Raw genomic sequence first — 20,887 nt, forward strand, 5'->3', positions numbered from 1 at the left:
AAAACAAAGTGGAGGACTTCTGCCAGCCACAAGCACGGTGGAGTCATGAAGGACGAAGGAGCAGCAGCGCACACCTCTTTCCCCAGCTGGGCTGATAGTCTTCCCAAGACTGCATAGCAGCGAGGACAGCCAAGTGCACACAGCAGAAGACTGCTCTGGGGATGCAAGCGTACAGAGAGCACCACTACGTGGCTCTGTGTTGTCACCTAAACAAGGAGAAAGGAAGGGAAGGTGCACAGGCTCTGGGGCAGAAGGCCGAGGCATCGGACCTGGGCAGCTGCATGTCTACCAAGTCAGAAAGGAACACAAAGTAAAGATGTGCAGAGATAGCAGGATTCCTAGAAAAGAATCAAGGACACCAAACTACTGAAAAGGAAGGCATCACACCACAATGCATAAAATTTATCCCTTTAAACATGCCTGCATCATTGGATGTAGGCTCAAGACGCAGCTTGAGAGAAGCCCAGGTCAGCTCAGTCTTAGGTGACTCATTTGCAACACTATTTGTGCAGAAGAAATAAGGGATTAGGTTTGACGAGTCTTCTTAACATAGCATCATTGACATAAAGTGGCAAATACGAACATCACTATTTAAATACTGGCTATTAATTTTACATATAAAGCATAGACTTTTCCCTCTCTTGAGAGAAGGTACTAGCATGGCAAAGCAAGGCAGGTATTCTCAACACAAAGTCACTCAAATAAGCAAATATGATCACATGAGCCACTTAGTTTCAAATTCTAGTTCCAATGTATTCTACTTTCTCTACGTTTGATCTTAGGCATGTAGCTAACAGCCATCCCAGCACTGCTGAGGATCAATGACAAGAATCCTGGCATTTCTGCTATTGATATGCTATTACTGACATGGGTAACACAGACCACACAGACAGCATGGCTCGTTTATTATCAGCATCTGCCTAACTCATTAGGGAATATTTTATTACTCAAAAGATGCTATCCTATTTCAATATTTGGGATTTTTTATAATGAAAAAGGTAAGTTAGCTTCCTCTTTGATATCTCAGTTTCTTTTTCAACTAAAGTAAGCAAAGATATTGTTAAGTAATATGGCGCTCACAGATAATCTTTGTAGTTCCTGAAACCACAATTCCATCAATTTAAAAATATTTAGACCTACAACAGTTAAAGATGCAGATTAGATGAGAGTCTTTAGATTAGAATTTATTGTGTACTGAGCCGATCCAAGAGTGAGTCAGCTAATCGTTTTTGGTAAAGTATAATATGCTATACAGAACAGGTCATTCTTCTTTATGGGGGGTTCAATACAGGGTTTCCCTGTATCTTTGGAGCCTGTCCTAGAACTTCCTCTGTAGACCAGGTTGGCCTTGAGCTCACAGAGATCCTTCTGCCTTTGCCTCCCAAGTGCTGGGATTAAAGGTGTGCACTACCACCATGCAGAACGCGCATTCCTATGGCTGCCTCTGCTTTACACCACCAGTAAGTTCCAAATCACAATACAAATGTATAAAAGAAGCTACATGATTAACCCAAATGATCATTTCAAGAATATTTGTAATTAAAAAAGAAAATAATTTTCTTATTATGTACAGACAGGGTTTCTCTGTACAGCCCTGGCTGTCCTATAACTCTATAGACCAGGTTGGCCTTGAATTCAGAGATCCACCTGTCTCTGACTCCTTAGTGCTGGGATTAAAGGTGTGTGTCGCCCCTGCATAACAGAAAAGAATTTTGTAAATATCAGATCTTATTTTTATTAGCAGACGTTCCTGGCATCAGTGGCTAAGCTCTTGTACCTGACGTTCCGACCACGACATCCCAAGGGGAGCTGATGGGCTGCTTCTCTCCTCTCTCTCCCCCCTCTGTATCTGTCCCTTGAATGCCAATGCCAGCTACAGTGCTCACCTTCTCAGCGTCTAGGTCGATCTATAAAAAATTCAGTAAGCCTTTATTCAATACATGTTACTTTGCTTTCAATACATGAATAATTCTAATAGAACACACAAAACATTTGAAACACAATGTTTTAAAGAGTAATTACAGCAGACCTGTCATTTAAATACACACAATTATTCCTCCCATTTCCTAGTAATAGAAGGGAATGAAGTCCCAACATACTACCTCATGGATGAAATGTACAACATCAAGCAAGACTGAAGAGGAAACCATCCCTAAAAGAATTCTACTGTGTGAGAGGTCAGGAAGGGCCTATCGAGAGACAGAAAGTTGATCTCAGCGCTGGGGATGGCGATTATCTTTGTGTGACAATTCTTAATTGGGAGCTGAAAAATTCTAAAACAACTTAAAGTTATGACTACAAAACCTGTTAAACTGATTACAAACTAGTGAGTTCTAACTTACTTGGGTGGTCTTTTTGATGTTTGCACAATAAAGTCATTAAGACAATCACGAGCACAGGACACTGAGGCTTTTCAGGGTCCCATGCAGAAAAGCATATCAAAATGGCTATCTATGGTTTGCTTGTGTGAGGGAATGGCAAGGGAAGTGTGAAAAGGCAACATAATCTGTAAATTGGCCAGGCGGCGGTGCTGCACGCCTTTAACCCGAGCATTAGGAAGGCAAAGGCAAGCAGATCTCTGAGTTCCAGGCCAGCCTGGTCTACAGAGTGAGTTCCAGGCCAGCCAGGGTTCTTACACAGAGAAATCTTGTCTCAAAAAACCAAAGCAAACAAACAACAACAAAAACAACACCCAAACAACCCTATAGGTCAATCAAGAAATTGTTCTCACAAGAGCGATGTTTGTGTGAGAGAATGGAAGAGGGTGATGATCTTAGAAGACATCTGCAAACGAGGTCTTCAAATTAAAATGCAGTAACTATTACTTTTCCTGTCTTCGCAGACACTGTCCTGTGACACAGAATGTACGGACTTTAGGGAATCCACCATTTTTTGTGATTATACTACTTCAATAAACAGGCATTTGAATAGCATCTTGTGCAGTACTTGGAAATCACCAAGCTGTGAAGCAGGGGAATGGGCACAGCTAACTAAGGACAAGCACCTCTGCCGTGCTGACTCGTCCTCTCAGCACCTCCCAGAAGACCAGACAGCTATGACAGAACCACAGGATAGCTCCGCAACTATTCAGAAGAGCTCACTAATTAAAACCGCATCATTTCCCTGCAACCTTTGCACAATGATATTAACAAAGAGCTGCCTAAAAAGGGAATGTAAGAAATAATAAATATTCCCCTAACTAGATCAATAATATATTAGCATATTCAAATGTCTAGAAAGAGTTTCCTAGACTTAAAAATTCCACTTTAGTTCTTTAAGTCACAATGTATATTTATAAAAATAAATACATACAAAATGTTTCACTAAATGTATATATAATTTGTTAATAACAAATATCTACTGAACATTTTAATAGGCCAAGTCCTACTCAGTAGCAAAGAAAATGCATTGCTTTTATCAAGATATACCCTCACAGTGGATATTATTACACAGTCTGGGTAAATACTTGCTAACCAACAATGACCCTGGACACCTGATCAACATCAGAGTTTCTTGACTGGAACTATTAAAATTTTAACTTAAAATTGAAAATTACCTTTCTTATAAGGTGGTTTTCAGTATCGGCCACATAGATGGCATTATTCACGATAGCTACACCCTGTGGAGAATTAAAAGATGACTCTGAAAACATTCCGTCTTTTCTTCCAGGATTAGGTCCTAAAAGACAAGATAGTTATGAGACCATTTTTTTTTTCCACAATAAAAAGCAACTTCTAAGTAACATCCTCCAAATAAATAATTTAAAAAACTGCATTTAATGCTGGAATTTTTAAAAATAAATAACATAGCATTTCAGTATTTCTATCTAAAAATTAAGAAATGGGGCTGGAGAGATGATTCAGCAGTTAAGAGTGCTGGCTGCTCTTCCAGAGGACTGGACTCAATGACCAGCACCCACATGGAAGCTCACAGCTAGCTAACTAGTCTCCTCCCGCCTTAGAGGGCACGGCACATACAGTACACAGGCATATGTGCAGGCAAAACATCACACACATAGAAAAATGAAGATGTTTGCTACTTCCCTCTATTTCTCTGTATGCCTATTCTGGGTAGAATATAGCAGAAGAAAATAATTTTAAAAGCATTTTAAATACCTGCTACCTATTCTCTATTCTTGATTTTCCTGGTGATTTCTCTCTTTCTTGATATTTTCCTTCTAGTTCCTTCTAACTCTTTCATTCTTTTTTTTTAATATTTATTTATTTATTATGTATACAATATTCTGTCTGCAGGCCAGAAGAGGTCACTAGACCTCATTATAGATGGTTGTGAGCCACCATGTGGTTGCTGGGATTTAAACTCAGGACCTTTAGAAGAATAGGCAATACTCTTAACCATTGAGCCATCTCTCCAGCCCCTAACTCTTTCATTCTTGATGTTTTCCTTCTAGCCCATTTTAACTCTATCTTTATTCTTATCCTTACAGCTTATATACCCCAGCAAAATCTTTCAGGCAATAAAAAAATTACAGTGTGGTTACATTCTCTTTTTTAAGTGAAGGATTATAATAAATACAAAATAAACAGTAAAAAGATAGTATGTTTTCCATATCCCTTACATAATTAAACATTTTACATATTACAGGTGAAAAACAAATTATCCCAACATCCCATATACATTCATACCCAAGCAACTTGTTATAGACTAACCACGTGGCAAGTAAGCTATTCTTCTCAGTCAGGTCTTTTACTGGCTGGCTAGGTTTTGCAGTTACAAAGAAAGGGCCAATCACTTTATTACTTATCTTGAAAGGTAATCTTACAAGGAATCTTAAAAGAATCACAAACCTAAACTTTTATATATAAAAAAGAATCACTCAAGCCGGGCGGTGGTGCCGCACGCCTTTAATCCCAACACTTGAGAGGCAGAGGCAGTTGGATCTCTGTGAGTTCGAGACCAGCCTGGTCTACAAGAGCTAGTTCCAGGACAGGCTCCAAAACCACAGAGAAACCCTGTCTCGAAAAACTTAAAAAAAAAAAAAAAAAAAAAAAAATCACTCAGCTCTACTTTAAATCTTTAGGACACATACCCACTCTCAAAAGATTTTTCTATAACAGGAGACTGAAGAAATAGGTTTAAGAAATTAGTCACCACCTTTGGTCATTAACCAACCCTAGCAAGGAAAGTCTGTCAGCTGGTAACAACTGGGCTGCTTTGCATTTTTGACCTCAGCTATGTGTCCTTGTGAACTCCAGGGCTTTTCATCTCATCTCGAAGCTATTATCAAAACATCTGATCCAACCTGGAGTTATCTTAAGGTTTTGTTTCAGCTAATGGTGCACACCGAAGCCTGTGACTGCATCTCTCAGCATTAAGAGAATTAGAGCCAGTCTGGCTCCTGGGGACTCAATTGTTTTTCCTTTTTCTTTTGCTTTTTTGAGACAGGGTTTCTCTGTAGCTTTGGAGCCTGTCCTGGAACTAGCTCTGTAGACCAGGCTGGCCCCAAACTCACAGAGATCCGCCTGCCTCTGCCTCCCGAGTGCTGGGATTAAAGGTGTGCGCTACCACTGCCCAGCTTCATTGTTTTTCTTAATCATTAACTTGAGTTACAATCTATGCTGCTCCTTAGGTGAAACTCATAGGCCTTGGCTGTGTAACATTTCCTTGCATTTAGTTTTATTCATCAATACTCTGTATAAGCTAACACTATTGTCAATTAGACAGTATTATTATCAGCTAGGAAGTAATCCACAGGTAAAAATGCCCAGAACAGGATGTTTCCATGAGATAAACACACTACATTACAGACAGTTGGGGTCTCCCCACTTCCATTCACACCATGCCAGATACCAGAGAAAGACCCTGGTAGCAAACATGTAAAGGCACAGCAGCAGGGGCAAAAGACATTCTGGGGTCTGGGGTCTTGGGGCCTTGTCTATTGGAGACTGACTATCAGGGGATTCTTCCTGGTGGGCTGACACTTTGAACTTCAGTTGCCACCTGCTACTCCTGACATGACCACCGCACCCCTGACCTCTACGCCAGGACACACAGCACCCTTCTACTCTCCAACACACAATGAATCATAAATATAAGAAATATTAGGTGGGTGTGGTGGCTTATGCTTATAAATCTTAGCACACTGCAGGCAGGAGGTCTGCTATGAATTCAAGGTGAGTCTGGGACACAGTGAGTTCCAGGCCAGCCTGAGCCAGAGGCAGAGACGCTGTCTAAAACCCACCAGGTCAAAGAGTATGTCAGGACACAGCAGTATTCTTTGAGACAGAGACTCTGTCTAAAACCCACCAGGTCAAAGAGTATGTCAGGACACAGCAGTATTCTTTGAGGCACACTCGAGAACACCATTTGCTGATGTTGTCTGCTAACAAAGAACACTGTTGGGCTGGGTATGGCAGCACATGCCTTTAATCTCGATTTAAGAAGCAGAGACAGGTGGATGCATCTCTGTGAGTCCAGAACAGATTGGCTACCTAGAGAGTTTCAGGACAGTCAGGGCTGCATAGTGAGACCCTGTATCCTAAGAAAGAAGACCTACGCCATTTTGAATGTTATAACAAATTAAAATCTGGGTGAGAAGAAGGCTCAGTTGGTAATGTGCCTGCTATACAACCATGAAGATCTGCATTTGGATCGCCAGTGTACACAAAAGCCGGGCATGGTTAGACATACTCTTAATGCCAGAAGAAGGTGTATCTGTATGAGTTGAGGCCAGTCTGGTCTACAAAGAAAGTTCCTGGCCACCTAGGACTTCATAGTTAGACCCTATTTTAAAACAACAAGAGCAGCAGCAGCATCACAGTGTGGGAGGGCCAAAGCAAGGCCATCTCTAGATCAGCGGTTAGCAAGCCTGGCCAAACCAACAAGCTTCAGGTTCACTGGGGGACCCTGCTTCAAAAGATTAGGTGGAGAGCACTCGAGGGGACACACAATCTCATGTGTCAGCATACAGACTCACATGAGCATGTACACACACCACACACCAAGACCCATAGAGACTAGCAAAATTCAAGACATTTTCAAGCAACAATTCTCATAACTGCCTGTTACAAGTAAAACTAACAAGTAGCACGAACAAAAAAGCTCCACAAAACAACACGATCTCAGCTGACACAAAAGATGAGAACACTTGGCATACTGCAATGAGCAGAGGTTTAGGAGCAGCTGATCTACTCCATATGTAAAATGTTTCCTAGGCCATGAGATGGGATTGGCAGTAAGGACACGACCCCTCCCCTGACTAATTTGTTGTGTGTCAGTCAGTTCAGCCCAGATAAGCGGATTAGTCTGAATGTACTTAGGAGATTCTGACTAACAGTGCAGATGGAAACCAGAGGCATGTTCTCGTCTAAGGCAGAGAGATATGGAATGAGATGGCCTGGACTCTCATGGAAAGGGGAGGGACCCAGATGTATGCTTTAGTTCTTAAAGACGAAAGAAGAGAAAAATAAAATCATGTACAAATCCTAGCCTGTTTACTTTATAATCTAAATACCGAGTTTCTTGGTTACTGTCCTGAGTTCCTGTCTTGAAAACTATATGAATAGTATCTTGTTAGAGAAGAAAACATGAAACTTCTACTTAAAACATCATTGACCTAAAATTTTGGCATATTTCCATGAGTAAATAAATGAGACATTTTTATTTAAAAAAACAGGATGGAACACACAAATATACCTAAAGACCATATAACTTAATGATTTCCTCCTTTTGACAGGGAGCTTCTGGGTTCTGTTTGTTCTGAAAAGGAAAGGGAGGCTAACTCGGATACCACAGACTAAATAACAAAATAACTTGGTGATAAAGTCAGAAGCCAATTCAGGCTGTTTTGTATATTTATTTGAACTATTTTTAAACTGAAAAATATATTACATAGTATGTTAGAAGCAAACCTTACCTCCAATGCTATATTGAATCTGTCCGTTTTTCTGAACGACCAAGATTCGATGGTGCCCAGTGTCTGCAACCACCAGTCTACCTGTAGCATGGTCTGAGGCTACTTTGCCAGGGAACAGCAGTGGTGAAGGTGGCAGAGACTCTTTAAAGAGTTTTATCCCAACTTTTCCATCTCTGATCTGTCCCCTGTCTTTGTAATACTTTAAAGCGATAGAAGTATATGAAAATAGTTTATCTTTATGTCCCTCTCCAATCAAAGAAAACAGCATGTTTCCACGAGGTCCCAGTATGACCAGTGTTGGCCAGCAGGAGACTTCAAGCTCCTGCCAGAGGCTGGCGTCTGCGTCGTTAACCACAGGGTGGGTGATGTTGTATCGTAGGATAGCACTCTTGATATTGTCTGAGACCTTTTCATTTGGAAACTTAGCTGAGTGAACACCGACAATCAGAAGACCATCTGAAAATGGAAAGTACATTAGACACTATGAAATCTTAAAAACATCAGCCATATATTAGTTTGCTCAATAATAGAAACAATCCACAGATTCAAAAGGAATTACAATAGTGCACTTAATTTCTTTAAACATATGTATACAAAATTCACAATCGCAGACAGTCTTGATTTCTACATATAAACACATAGGATCAGACTCATGTGCGGGATTGTTTTTCAGGTAAAGTTACTAAGGGCAGTCATTGGGAGGCACAGCAGGGCAGGAGCCGGGTGTTACCAAGCCAGAAGCTCCAGTCAGCTGAAGCCATATGGGCATCTAACACTCTAACTGAACCCACTGCATTCTGGGCAGAGAACCAGGGAGGCTGGGGAGTGAGGGGGAAGCAGTGAGAATGTTCATGTCTCAGCTTACAAAACTGCACTTGCACACAGGAAAGACCAACAGAGCACATAACTGCTGAGCACTGAATTACTGCGTAGACAGGAAAGACAGCTACGGATGAGCTGAGGGGTAGAGGGGTGGCTCAGTGGTTAGGAGATTGCTCCTCTCACAGAGGACACACTGGGCCCACATCCATTTGTAACTCCAGGTTCAGAGTACTCAGCGCCTTCTTTTGGTCTTGCAAGTACTGCAGGCATGTGTAGCACATACACACACACAGGCAAAATACTCAAATGCATAAAATAAAAACAAATACCTTTTCTAAAGGATGAGAACTTATTATCAGAAGTAACTGGGCTGAATGGCTACTAAACGAAGCTAAAAACATCTATCAGGACTTCAATAGAACCCAAGTTCCAAAGTTCCACACATTATATATACGATTTCAACGTCTCAGGGACAACTCGAAACTATGGCTTTACAAAGAATGATAAACCAATTCCTGGTCATCCAGAGCCACAGTGAGAGCACGACTCAAACAAGTACCACAAAAAGGGTATGTGCTTGTCATCAAAGGACATAAAAAACAAACAAGATATTGATGCCGATATAGAATCATTTGATTTAGTAGAGACAGCAGCTTTGAAATTGTGTCCCATGAAGTAAAAGAAAAACTCAAATGAAATGAATGAAAAGACAGAAACTATAAACAGAGAGATTAGACTGCAAAGGAAAAACTAAATGAGAATGTTAGAGCCAAAAGCTGGGCAGTGGTGGCATAGACCCTTAGTCCTAGCACTTGGGAGGCAGAGGCAGGTGGATCTTCGTGAGTTCGAGGCCAGCCTGGTCTACAGAGTGAGTTCCAGGACAGTTAAGGTTACACAAAGAAACCCTGTGTCAAAAAACAAAACAAAACAAAGTAAGCATTGAAAACACCTACTTGAAACAAAGAAATTGAACATGCTCTCTGGCAAACAGGTGCAGGGAAGGCCGGGAGCCCACAGGTAGTTTATGAGAAAATGAAAACAAACACAACCTCCTCAGGCAACTTGAGAGCAGTTCAGGAAATCTAAGGAGCTGCAAGAACCCAAGAGGAAAAGAGAAGAAACTTGGGTAAAGCAGACATTTGAATAATGTCTAATCTTCAGATTTTGGCTAACAGCAGAAGCCTACGCAACTCAAGGTCAGTACACCACCAAGACCCAACTAGAAGAAAAACATGTCTTGGTAGATCATAACCAAACTGTCAAAAAACAGTGACTAGACAAACAAAAGACAACCAGACAACCGTGGAATCAGCTTTAAAAAAACTCGTGAAGAGTGGTTGCCTGGGAACTGGATAGAGGTGGGGAGAAGTGGGAAGGGTTTGAAACTTTGGCCAAATTATTTATCCTTTATCAGCTTTCTCACTTGTGAGAAGAAGAAAATATCAGGTATGACTTCCTAGGTTAAATGAATTAAGAGGTAATCTCTGTAGGGAATTGACCATAGTACTCAGTATACAGTGAAACCTCACCTAATTTAACCACTGTTTTTTAAATTTAAAAAAATTAACTTCTCTAAATCTCAAAAGAAATCAGCAAAATTGAACTGCAAAGAAAAGACATCACATTGAGAAACAGAGGATGTAACCTAACATACATATACAAACTCAAGACTAAACAGAGGATGTAACCTAACATACATACACACACTCAAGACTAAACAGAGGATGTAACCTAACATACATACACACACTCAAGACTAAACAGAGGATGTAACCTAACATACATACACACACTCAAGACTAAACAGAGGATGTAACCTAACATACATACACACACTCAAGACTAAACAGAGGATGTAACCTAACATACACACACTCACAAGACTAAACAGAGGATGTAACCTAACATCCATATACACACTCACAAGACTGAACATGCACAGATGCATGGGCTCATCTAGTTATAGGAAAAGATTGGACTGTGTCCTGTATATGAGACACAGCCTACAGAAATGAATCAAGCTAAAAATAAAAGAGACACAAAATCTTAACAGGCTAAGGGGGGGGCACCAGGAAATGGGAACTGCGGCACCCCCACCCCAGCTCTCTACCTATGTACAAAAAAGGGCACCTGTTAGTCGCTCCTTATCTAAAGCAGAACCTACGAGGGTTCCAGTTTATCCTTCTTCCTTCTGCCTTTCTGTACCCTGTTGGGGAATATTATTTTAAGGTGAGTGTTGCTTTTGTTTATGCTGCATTTGTTTAACTTTGTGAAGTTGCGTTACTGTGCCTATTTAAAACACCTGATGGTCTAATAAAGGGCTGAATGGCCAATAGCGAGGCAGGAGCAAGGATAGGTGGGGCTGGCAGCAGAGAGGAAATATGGAAACGAGGCAAGGAGAGCAAGAGAACGAGGAAGACATTGGGGCCAGCCACCCAGCTACAGAGCAAGCCATGAAGAAAGAAGTAAAGAAAGGGATACAAAATTAGAGAAAGATAAAAACCCAGAGACAAACGGTAGTTGTGATAATCTGAGTTAAGAAAAGCTGGCAAGAACGAGCCAAACTGAGATTATTTATAAGCAATAACAAGCCTCTGTGCATTTATCAAGGAGCTGGGCGATGGGCCCTTCAAAGAGCCAAGAGTGAAACTTCACACAATGGTACTCACAGCTCATCTGCACTGCAATACTAGACAGAAGCAATGGCCCCGTGTAGACTGTTCAGCCAGCTCTGCAATTATGTAGGTCAGCTCCTACAGTAAATCCTCCCGTTACCTCCCGTGGTTCTGTTTTGTCAGAACAAATGGTGACCACCACACAAACCTCTATCTACGCTGCTATTTTCATCCCAGCTCTGCATCTTCATGTATGATATCTTCATCCAACCACGGCAGTTTCCCTCCTTACCCAGAATTAGGTGAGAGCTCCCCTGTAGGACACTCCTCAGCAATGGCCGGTGTCCTTCAACTTCCAAGTTTGTTACAGCCTTGACGCTTGAAGGGCAAATGGATACAATATGCTTGCTTGTCGGCTCTGCAGTCCATTGGGACAACTCAACCAGTCTAATGCACATAGTTTGTAACTAACCTTTTATCTGGAGCTCTTAAGACTTTTCTCTTTTTATTGGGGGGTGGTCTGTAAAGTTTAACAGTTCCATTAAGCTGTCCCTAGGACTTTTCTGGGCTAATATCCTGGTACCTGACAGGCCCTCTGAAGATGAAGAGTCAACATTCTTTTTTATCCATATTCAGTTTCCTTCTGTTCTAATTTCAGGTATTAGTTTGGGGTGGTTGTTTTGACTTTGAAGTTCTCCAAGTAGTCTTACGTTGCACCTTCTTTGCTTGTCTTCTCATTCCGTCATTTTGCCCCTCCACTGTTTTATCTTGTGCTTAGCTTATTCCCACCCCAGAGCCCCCACCCCCGTGTTTCAGTTCAGCACCACCCACTCCTTTATCATCTGCATTTATCCCCTTGGACATCTTGTAATAGAATCTTGAATTTTTTGTTTCTTAAATTCAATCAATACCTATTTCTTCTTTTTCTTTTTAGTTTCTGATCCAGGTTGGTTTCCATTAGTCTCGAATGCTGTTTGAAGCTAGTACTCCAGGAGGGAACACTACAGTTGTCAAGTCTGTGGCTATTAATGACAACTGTCACACATTCTCTTTACTGTACACGGCTGTCATCACCTTTACGGTTTGTTTTTGTGGACACGGTCCCTAGCTTGAGAGCGCCCTCTTCTGACAGCTGTTTTCTGTGTAGCTGCATTTGTGGACATCATTTATGGAGGGGTTACAGTATCTAATTCTCCTTCACTTATATGGATCCTTTACATCCTCTTTGGCTTTAGGGATCCATCCGAGTGAAGCCACGCCCTGCCTGTATGCCTGTTCTAAACAGACACTTCTCCAAGCTTTCCATTCTCATCCCTCCAGAACACTGAAGAGCTGTGATCCAGGATTCACCTCTATGTTCAGTGTGTGCACCTCGTATTAGGGCATTTCTTACCAGGGACGAAGGGACTATTCTGTGTGTTTGACTCAGTCTTCTGAACTACTTTCCCTAAACAATATCTCAGCGATGAGAGATGAAATGAGGTAGAGTGATGGAGAAGATTCAGGGAGAAGCTCGAGGTCTTAAGAACAATCAGGAAGAAAGAGTCTGCCTTGAAAATCATGGTCAGAATTTAGCCCTTTATCCTAAGTGCATGGAAGTTATGTGGAAAATGAAACAGAAGTATCAGAGACACTTCAAACTGAATCATAACCTTCCCCTCCAGATCCGTACTTTCTTTGGTGTTTTCTGTTATGGAACTACATTATCAAACATGCAATTCTAAAAGCAAGAACACCATCTAGAATGTCTCCATAATAACCCATGAGCTGCCTTCATTAATCCATATTGAATTCATGACTACGCCCTACTGCTCTAACCCCCTACAGCTGGTTTCTGCCTGTTACCCCATCTCACAGAGCAGAACAGCGTTACCAGGCCTTCCATATCCATCTGTAGAGATCACAAGGACCGTGTGCTCACAGGTAAGCACTAGGGAAACCAGGATGTTACACACACACAGGACTGTCTTCTCAACAAAGGAGATGTGTACCAGTTTTCACCCAGAAGGCTGGGAGTGGGTGTGGTTAACAGCCTGGTGAGCTGGGCCAACTGCAGGGCCAGGCCACAGCTGAACCCTGGACCCTTCCTCCGAGACCTTTATTTTGAGCATCGTTTCTCAGTCATCAGAGCCCAACCTTAGGGGAGATGCCACATGTACTTTGTAGCTTGGTGACCTCCATGCTGCTGGTATGACCAAGACCTCACCAGATCCTCCCCTAGGCCCTTAAGGTACCGAAACCATCTTTATGGAAGAGGTCACGCATACTTTGCAGAGCTTTAATGTAGGCATGCTTTAAACTTAACCGTGTACATAGAATTAACTGTTACCTGAGAACTTTTCCCCAAAATTGCACTGCACTTTCATATGCCTAAAACAAACTGCCCAATGTCAGCTTCTAAAAGTCTGAGCCAACGGCAGCTAACAAAGTCATGTTGAACCAGACACTGCCATCGTCACTCTGTCAACCCTGGTGTTTGCAGAGACCCCACAGCCCTTACCCACAGCGAGTTTGCTCCCTAGAAGTCAGACTGATCTCTTTAAAGAACAGATATGGCTGTGTCACTACCTTGTAGAAAATCCTTCACTGTTCCAGAAACGTCTCCACATCTTTTGCTTTTCTCAAGGTGTTGTAACAACCTGACCTTCCTTCAGTTCCTTAGGAATATCACCACAGTATCCATCCTTCTTTCTCATCTTTCCATGGCTCTGGTGATCTAAAATTACTGAGCAGGAAATCACAGAGGTCAATAACCATGTTTTAGACTGCACACCTTCCTGAGTAGTACAATGGAGTCTCAGGCCCACTTTATCATGCCTGGTGTCTATAATCCCTTTTTCAAAGTATCCATGTTGAATCCACTACCCACGTTAGCCAGTCACTTGCTGTATTAGTTCTGAGTTTGTGTAACCAACATTGTATATGATTATGGTCCTAAAGCTCAGAAACAGTAATGCTAAAAATTCATGTTTGTCAGTGAAGAAGTCATATACTGTCCTAGTGAAAAGGTGAGAGATTTTGACTTAAGGAACGAAAATAAAATCTATGGTAAGAATGCCTATTTATTCATTATCCATGAAGATGGAAAAAGAAACGTGTGCTTGTCTTGCTATTATATCTAAAACTCAAACATTACTGAAGGCCACAATCTGACAAGCACTCAACAATGACAAATGGGGCCTCCCAGGTATTAAAGGTCGTGAGCAGCACCCACAGGGCCTTGGGCATGTGCCTCACAAATCAGGGGCACTAACATGTAAAATAGAAGGTAGTACAAATGGGATGTCTACACTGATTCAGATACATTCGGTTGTCGTGTATCTATTCTCACTTTTTAGCATTAAGAATCTTAAAATATACAGATATTTTTCTTAAACTATTTTGCTTTTCTATTACCTAGGTGATAAAAGTTAGGATGAGAAGATTCTTCCCCCTAAGACTCTTTCCAACATAAGAATCAAAACCAGAAAGAAACATGGTAGGAAAGAACAAGAGAAGAAAGCAAGGAGGAGTGAGAAGGCTAGAATAGAGAGAAGAAAGGAGAACATTTTCCAAAGTATCAGTAACAAAATAACTTCTAAACAAACCTTTTATTTTCTTTATCTGAATGAGAATGGCCCCATAGGCTCAAATATTTAAATGCACAGTCACCAGGGAATGGAACTCCTTGGGAAGGAGGAGGAATAGGTGTGGCATGCCAGGCCCAATGTCTCTATCTCTGCCTGCTGCCTGCAGATCAGGCTGTAAATCTCTTAGATACTGTTTTAGTATCATGCCTGTCTGCTCCTTGCCATGGTGACTATGGACTAAGCCTCTAACACTGTAAGCAAAACCCCCATTAAATGCTTTCTTTTATAAGAGTTGCTTTGGTTATGGTGTCTCTTCGCAGCAACAGAGGGATGACTAAGACAGAAGGATAAGCACACAGATTCAATTGTATACACTGTAACACAAAGTATAGTTTAGCAACAGTCTACACAAAAATCTAGCCAAATATGAGGACTGAAAATATTTGAAGCCTTTCGAAGACATTAAAAATGTAAAACCCGCAGCCTAAACGGCAAGCATAACTTTATTACATGAAAAGGAGAGGAAATCACCCCAGGCACAGGGGCAGTATGGGTAACAGTATTAAAAAGGAAGAGGGCCGGGAGACGGCTCAGTTGGCAGTGTTGCTGCTCAAGGGGAGATATGAATTCAGATCCCTGGTGCCCATGAAAAGGGTAGAGCAGAGGCCCTGTCATCACAGCACTGCAGACACAGAGGCAGGCCAACCCCAGGGACTGCTGGCCAGACAGCTTAGCCAGTCTGTGAGCTCCAGCTTCACAAGAGAACTCCACAAGTGAGGAGGAGGCCTGAGTCAACCTTGGCCTCTACACACAACAGTAATACAGAGGGCCTGGGGCAGGGCTAGGGAGGCTGAAATAAGGCAAGGAGGGGACCCATGGGCAGAGGACACTAGACAGTAGGTGTTAGTACCTAAAGCAGTGGAAACAGTGAAATCAAAACCACTCAAGATTAAATTGAAGCAGAGATCAGAAACAAAACACAAAAGACAAAAAAAAGTTATTAGGTTCTTGGTCAGACTAAAGCCCTGAAAATGTGCCATAAAATGACCGATAGCTCTACAGGAACTCAACTATCCAAGAACACAGAATAATAAATAGATAAGAGTTAACATAGCAGACCCAACTTCCCAAAAAGCCTAGAGGAAGAAGGACTCTTGCTCAGCACCTGTGCTGACAGGCTCCCACTTTCTCTAGCACAGGCAGAGGGCTTGCCATCTCTAAGCTGTGCAGAAACCGTGTGGTTTAGGCCAAATAAGTCTTTTCATCTAGGGAGTCTGGTATTCTGGAACAGGCCACGGAAAAGAAGCTGCTCCTGCAAGCACCTCCAGTACAAACCATGGGAGAGGAACCTAACAACTGGCAATATGTTCCCTGGCTGGCAGTGTGCTAAAGGTGTCCCAGCTCCTGGCTGGAGGAGCTGTGTGTTGTGTGTCCACGGAGAGTGGCCTGACACCTTGCGTGTGCTCTCCCCAAATCTGGTCCTTCCTAGCCCCTCTTGACCTTGCTCGAGTTCTTTCACTGCGATCACTTGGAGCCACAAAGGCAACTATCTTTGGAATCCTAGGTTCTAAGTCCTCACTGCTCCTTTATAAGAACTATCATTGAGGGTGGCTTGAAAAATAAAATGAATTGAAAGTAAAATTGTTTGGTTAAAAGCATCACCTTAGCCCCTAACATTCTTATCCAAAAAAGTCTGGAATGTTTGTTTGGAGTTACCAGGATTTTCATATAGTAGCATATTATTGCAGCAATGTTTCTTGGAAATTACAAGTCTGAGACCACTTACCAAAGCAGGTTCCAAAGCTTAGAAATGTATTCCACAAACAATATTCACAACAGCCACATGCAGAGACACAGAGGAGTCAGTCAGTCTGTGACAGTGGCTCCTAACCTTCCTAACACCGCAGCCTTTCAACACTGTTACTCATGCTGTGGACCCCAACCATAAAATAAGCTCGTTACTACTTCATAACTGTAATTTTGCTACTGTCATGAATTGTAATGTAAGTATCCGATATGAAGGATATCTGACATGTGATCCCCAAAGGGGTCGTAACCCACAAGTTGAGAACCGCTGGTCTACAGTCTACCAGCCTTGCAATAAGCCACTTGGGTAGCAAATCACATCCCCAGAAGCACTACCTGCATGCTGCCATGCCAGCCATGATGATAATGGACTAAAGCTCTGAAACTCTAAGTCACCCCAATTAAATGTTTCCATTTATAAAAGTTGCTGTGGTCACGGTGTCTCTTCACAGCAATAGAAGCCCTAAGACACTCAGCTTCCCCAAAGCAATGTGCCTTACCCTCTCTGAGAAGTGGATGATGGGGGAGGTGGGGTGGAAAGTGGAGGGGATGGGAGGAGGGAAGGGAGTGGGAACTGAGATTGGTATGCAAACTATTAAGGTAATTAAAATTTTTAAATTTACATACATTAATTTTATACAATAATGGATTTTGCCATCTTATTGCTTCTTATTCAGATTTGTTCCACATTTCCTAAAAACACTCCTGAAGCACTTTCAATAAATGTGCTGCTTGAATAAGAGACACAGGCACAAACTACCCAGGGCATGATAAAGCACAGCTCTTAAATCTATACACATCAATTTTTGATGATTTAGTCATTTGTAAATCTTTCAGCTAGTATTGTAAAAATAGAATATATTATAGCTAAAAGCATCTAAATCTTTATTTGTATTTTTAGATTTTGTCAGCGGTCTTGTTCGACTACATTCTAAGATATCCAGCATTTGTGCATACACATGGTCCAGGCAACATCTGTTCAGAGGACCAGCGGCCCCAACTTGTTCACACAGCTTACCGATACATTTAAACTTAACTACATGAAACCATTTTATCAATTTTACTCATGTTGTCAACAAAAAATCAAAACCTGATTATTTTCCAACTTGGACAGCAAACTCTAAGCACAATGCTCCCTACCTCCAGAAGCTTTAATGCTGTAAGAGGATTTCCCAGTGTGCTTTGGAAAATATTAACTGCAACAAATCATCTTTCAAAGATGCAAGGTCAAAGGAAAAGGATCTGCTGTGCTCTGCCCTCCACTGTGCTTCACGTCAGAGGTCTAACGGCATTTTCTGCGAAGTAATTTAAACCTTTGCACTGGCACACAGAGAGGAGCAACAATTTGGGGCCAGATGTTTCACTTTTCTCATAGAACAAATTTAGTTAAGCCTGGGCTAGAAAAAGACTTTTCTAAATATCTCATCATGAAAAAGTAAATTAGGCAGGAACCCTCAGACAAAACCTGAACTCTAAATTCTGGTTCTCAATTAAGCGAATTGTTATCACTAAGTTTAACCCATGCTCATGAGGAAGCCCATGGAAACCAGGCACAGCCAGGCTAGTGGCAGCTGGGAGGCAAATCAGGGGCTCTAGAAATGGAGGGCCAACCTGACAGCACAGGAAACGGCATCTTCCTGCTCACAGGTTAGGGCCACACCTAGAAGCACGCACCACAGTCCTCGGAGCAAAGGAGCTATGTACAACCGTCTGTGAGTAAGCAATCAGAAACAGATACCTGTATCAGAGAACCTGCGTTCCAGGGCGTGGAGATCAGGCAGCAGGTGGATACAGTTAATGCAGCAGTACGTGAAGAAGTCGAGGACAACCACTTTCCCACACAGGTCCTTGTGAATTGAGAGAGGCTCTTCTGTGTTCAGCCACTCTAACCCTGGGATTTACAAAACACAAAATACAACCACTGAAGAAAACAAGAAAGGACAAGGGTAACTGACCTACACTGCCAATTAAAATGTGAACTTTTTCTCCAGGATGAGTATAAGTCGTCACACCCTTTAAGAGACGACAGCACAAAGTCTGTGGTATCTGAATTATTATTCTGTTTCTACCTGGGCCTCTTTTCTATTATTAAATAAGAGAACGTCTTCATGATTGTAACCAGGCAGGTTATGTACAATTTAATGAAAAAGCTCATGTGGAGATTAAAGGCTCAGAGGGAGGAAGCAGGAGGAGGGATGGTAACAGGCTAAGAACGGAAAAGCCACTGTTATGAGGCAACTGAAAGTGTAGTGAAAAACAAAAAAAAGTACTAAATTCTCTCAGAAATAGTGGACTAGTCTAGGGGAAGTGAATAAAATCAACACAGTCAATCAAAAACACGAGGAAATAGAAATTATTTTAAAAATCTAACTGCACGCATAATTAAATATAAAAGCAATACCGAAAACAAGATCAAGTTTAAAAAGCAGATATGGAAAAGATGAGGATGCATGCAAGGGTAAACATAAAGTACTTAAAATAATCTTACAAAAGAGAAGTTACCATGTTCTAGAGTTGGACGGAACCCTAAGTATAAAATAAAACATTTTAAATGCAAAGTTAGAAGAAACATTAACACTAATGAAGATCATGTTACCGTCCCTTCAAAGAAAAATAGGAACTTAAACTGTATAGTTTTTTTAATACAGAATTTATAATTAGTTGACAATGACTCAAAATTTTAACCCTTTAGTATGAAGATTTTGTTAAATTAAAAGGTATAGCATCCTTATTTAACTCATTTACGAAAACAAGGATATTTATTGCTTATAAGTAAATAAACAAATCTATTAAAGCACGAATTATAGCTCAAAGTAGACAGGAATAGTTTAAAGAAACTAAAAGCCATAGTTGGATAGGGAACACAGACACAGGAGTCCCCTCTGGTCCTTTCCGCGGGTACTGAGCCTGGCCAGTGGCCCTCTTGCATCTTTACGTGTTGCCTTACTTAGCCACCTTCACAGTTCCAGGCACGCAGCAAAACTGTGCAGTTCCTTATCCGTGTTCACAATCTGATGGGTTAACATGCACTCTCGCTACAGATCTCAGAACCACAGCACAGGGCTGCTCTGTAGAGTCAGGAAAGTCACCTTCTCATTTACAGGAGGAATTTCATGGCTTCTTTGTGGCACAGCCAACAATCATCATTACTCCTGCATTTTGGGCCATTTTGAAGTGGAACAGATTATCTGAGCACAAGCACTGATCTGAAAACCAAGACAACGACTGAATGGCTCATGGTGAGGAGCAGCACACACGACGCTGAGATGTAGACAGGGTTGGCTAGTCATGAACAGACAGAAGATGGACATGCTGGAGAAGACACAGGAGAGCACAGTTTCACCGTGCTACTTAGAATAATGTACAACTTAAAGCTTAGGGAGAGTTCTTTTAGGGAACTTTTCATTTAATATTTTGAGGTGATTAACTAGAGGGTTCCTGAAACCAGACATAAATGGAGACTATGGCAGCCAGGAGGACGGCCAATAACGGGAACTGCAGTTATTTCATTATAACGAAATTCTAGAAAAGATTATCTCAAATCAAATTAGTATTTCCACATATACTTTAAAGGTCTCAGGGTTCAATAGACATTTAATTATTTCTCCTTATAAGTATTATATACCTAATTGATGACACAAAACTAATCAACTAATTAACACGTATTTCACATCCCACATGCAAGAAATTTAAGATTCTGTCTCTATAAATTGTTAAAAGTGACATATTGAGGACACAGAGTGTTATCACATTGAAGTTATTGTGCTAGGCGTTCACAGATATAATAATGTATTTTCAGCAGCAATGATTACAACGAATACAATGACTGACCAACTTAGTAAGTCTCCTTGTTACCCAAGAATTTGCCTGAATTCCCTCCACATAATAACCCTGTAAAGTAAATATCAGCTCCACTTTACAAGCGAAAACAAATCAAGACCTGGAGAAGTCAAGCAATGTGTTGAAAAGCAAAAGGCTAACAAAGAAGGAACAGGGTTTAGTGTTGGCCGGCCTGGCCCGCCCACCAGACTGCAGGTGGTAGCTTCTGAGGCCTGGGTACTCTCGGTTATCACTGAGCTACAACCGCTTTGTTCATTTTTAGCGTGCTGTCCTTAACAGTCGGGTCCAGCAGACTATCAAGTTATCCGGAAAACAAAGTCCGATTATTTCTCATGAGTATGCCTTGAGTCACAGTGGTC

The 20,887-nt window shown here is 41.5% G+C and overlaps 1 protein-coding gene across 2 annotated transcripts in view; it reads right to left on the minus strand.

The window, feature by feature from the left end:
* The window catches only part of Nhlrc2 (NHL repeat containing 2), a 45,164-nt gene that overhangs the window by 22,924 nt on the left and 1,353 nt on the right, over nucleotides 1–20,887 (minus strand). For both annotated transcript variants that reach the window (XM_057779798.1, XM_057779797.1), the window contains exons 2-5: nucleotides 18,427–18,579; nucleotides 7,877–8,332; nucleotides 3,557–3,678; nucleotides 1,778–1,907 (exon numbers count right to left, since the gene is read on the minus strand). In XM_057779798.1, coding sequence (XP_057635781.1) covers nucleotides 1,778–1,907; nucleotides 3,557–3,678; nucleotides 7,877–8,332; nucleotides 18,427–18,579 — 861 coding nt within the window. The remainder of the gene's footprint in view (nucleotides 1–1,777; nucleotides 1,908–3,556; nucleotides 3,679–7,876; nucleotides 8,333–18,426; nucleotides 18,580–20,887) is intronic.

This window comes from Chionomys nivalis, chromosome 8, assembly GCF_950005125.1.
Source record: "Chionomys nivalis chromosome 8, mChiNiv1.1, whole genome shotgun sequence".
NCBI lineage: Eukaryota > Metazoa > Chordata > Mammalia > Rodentia > Cricetidae > Chionomys > Chionomys nivalis.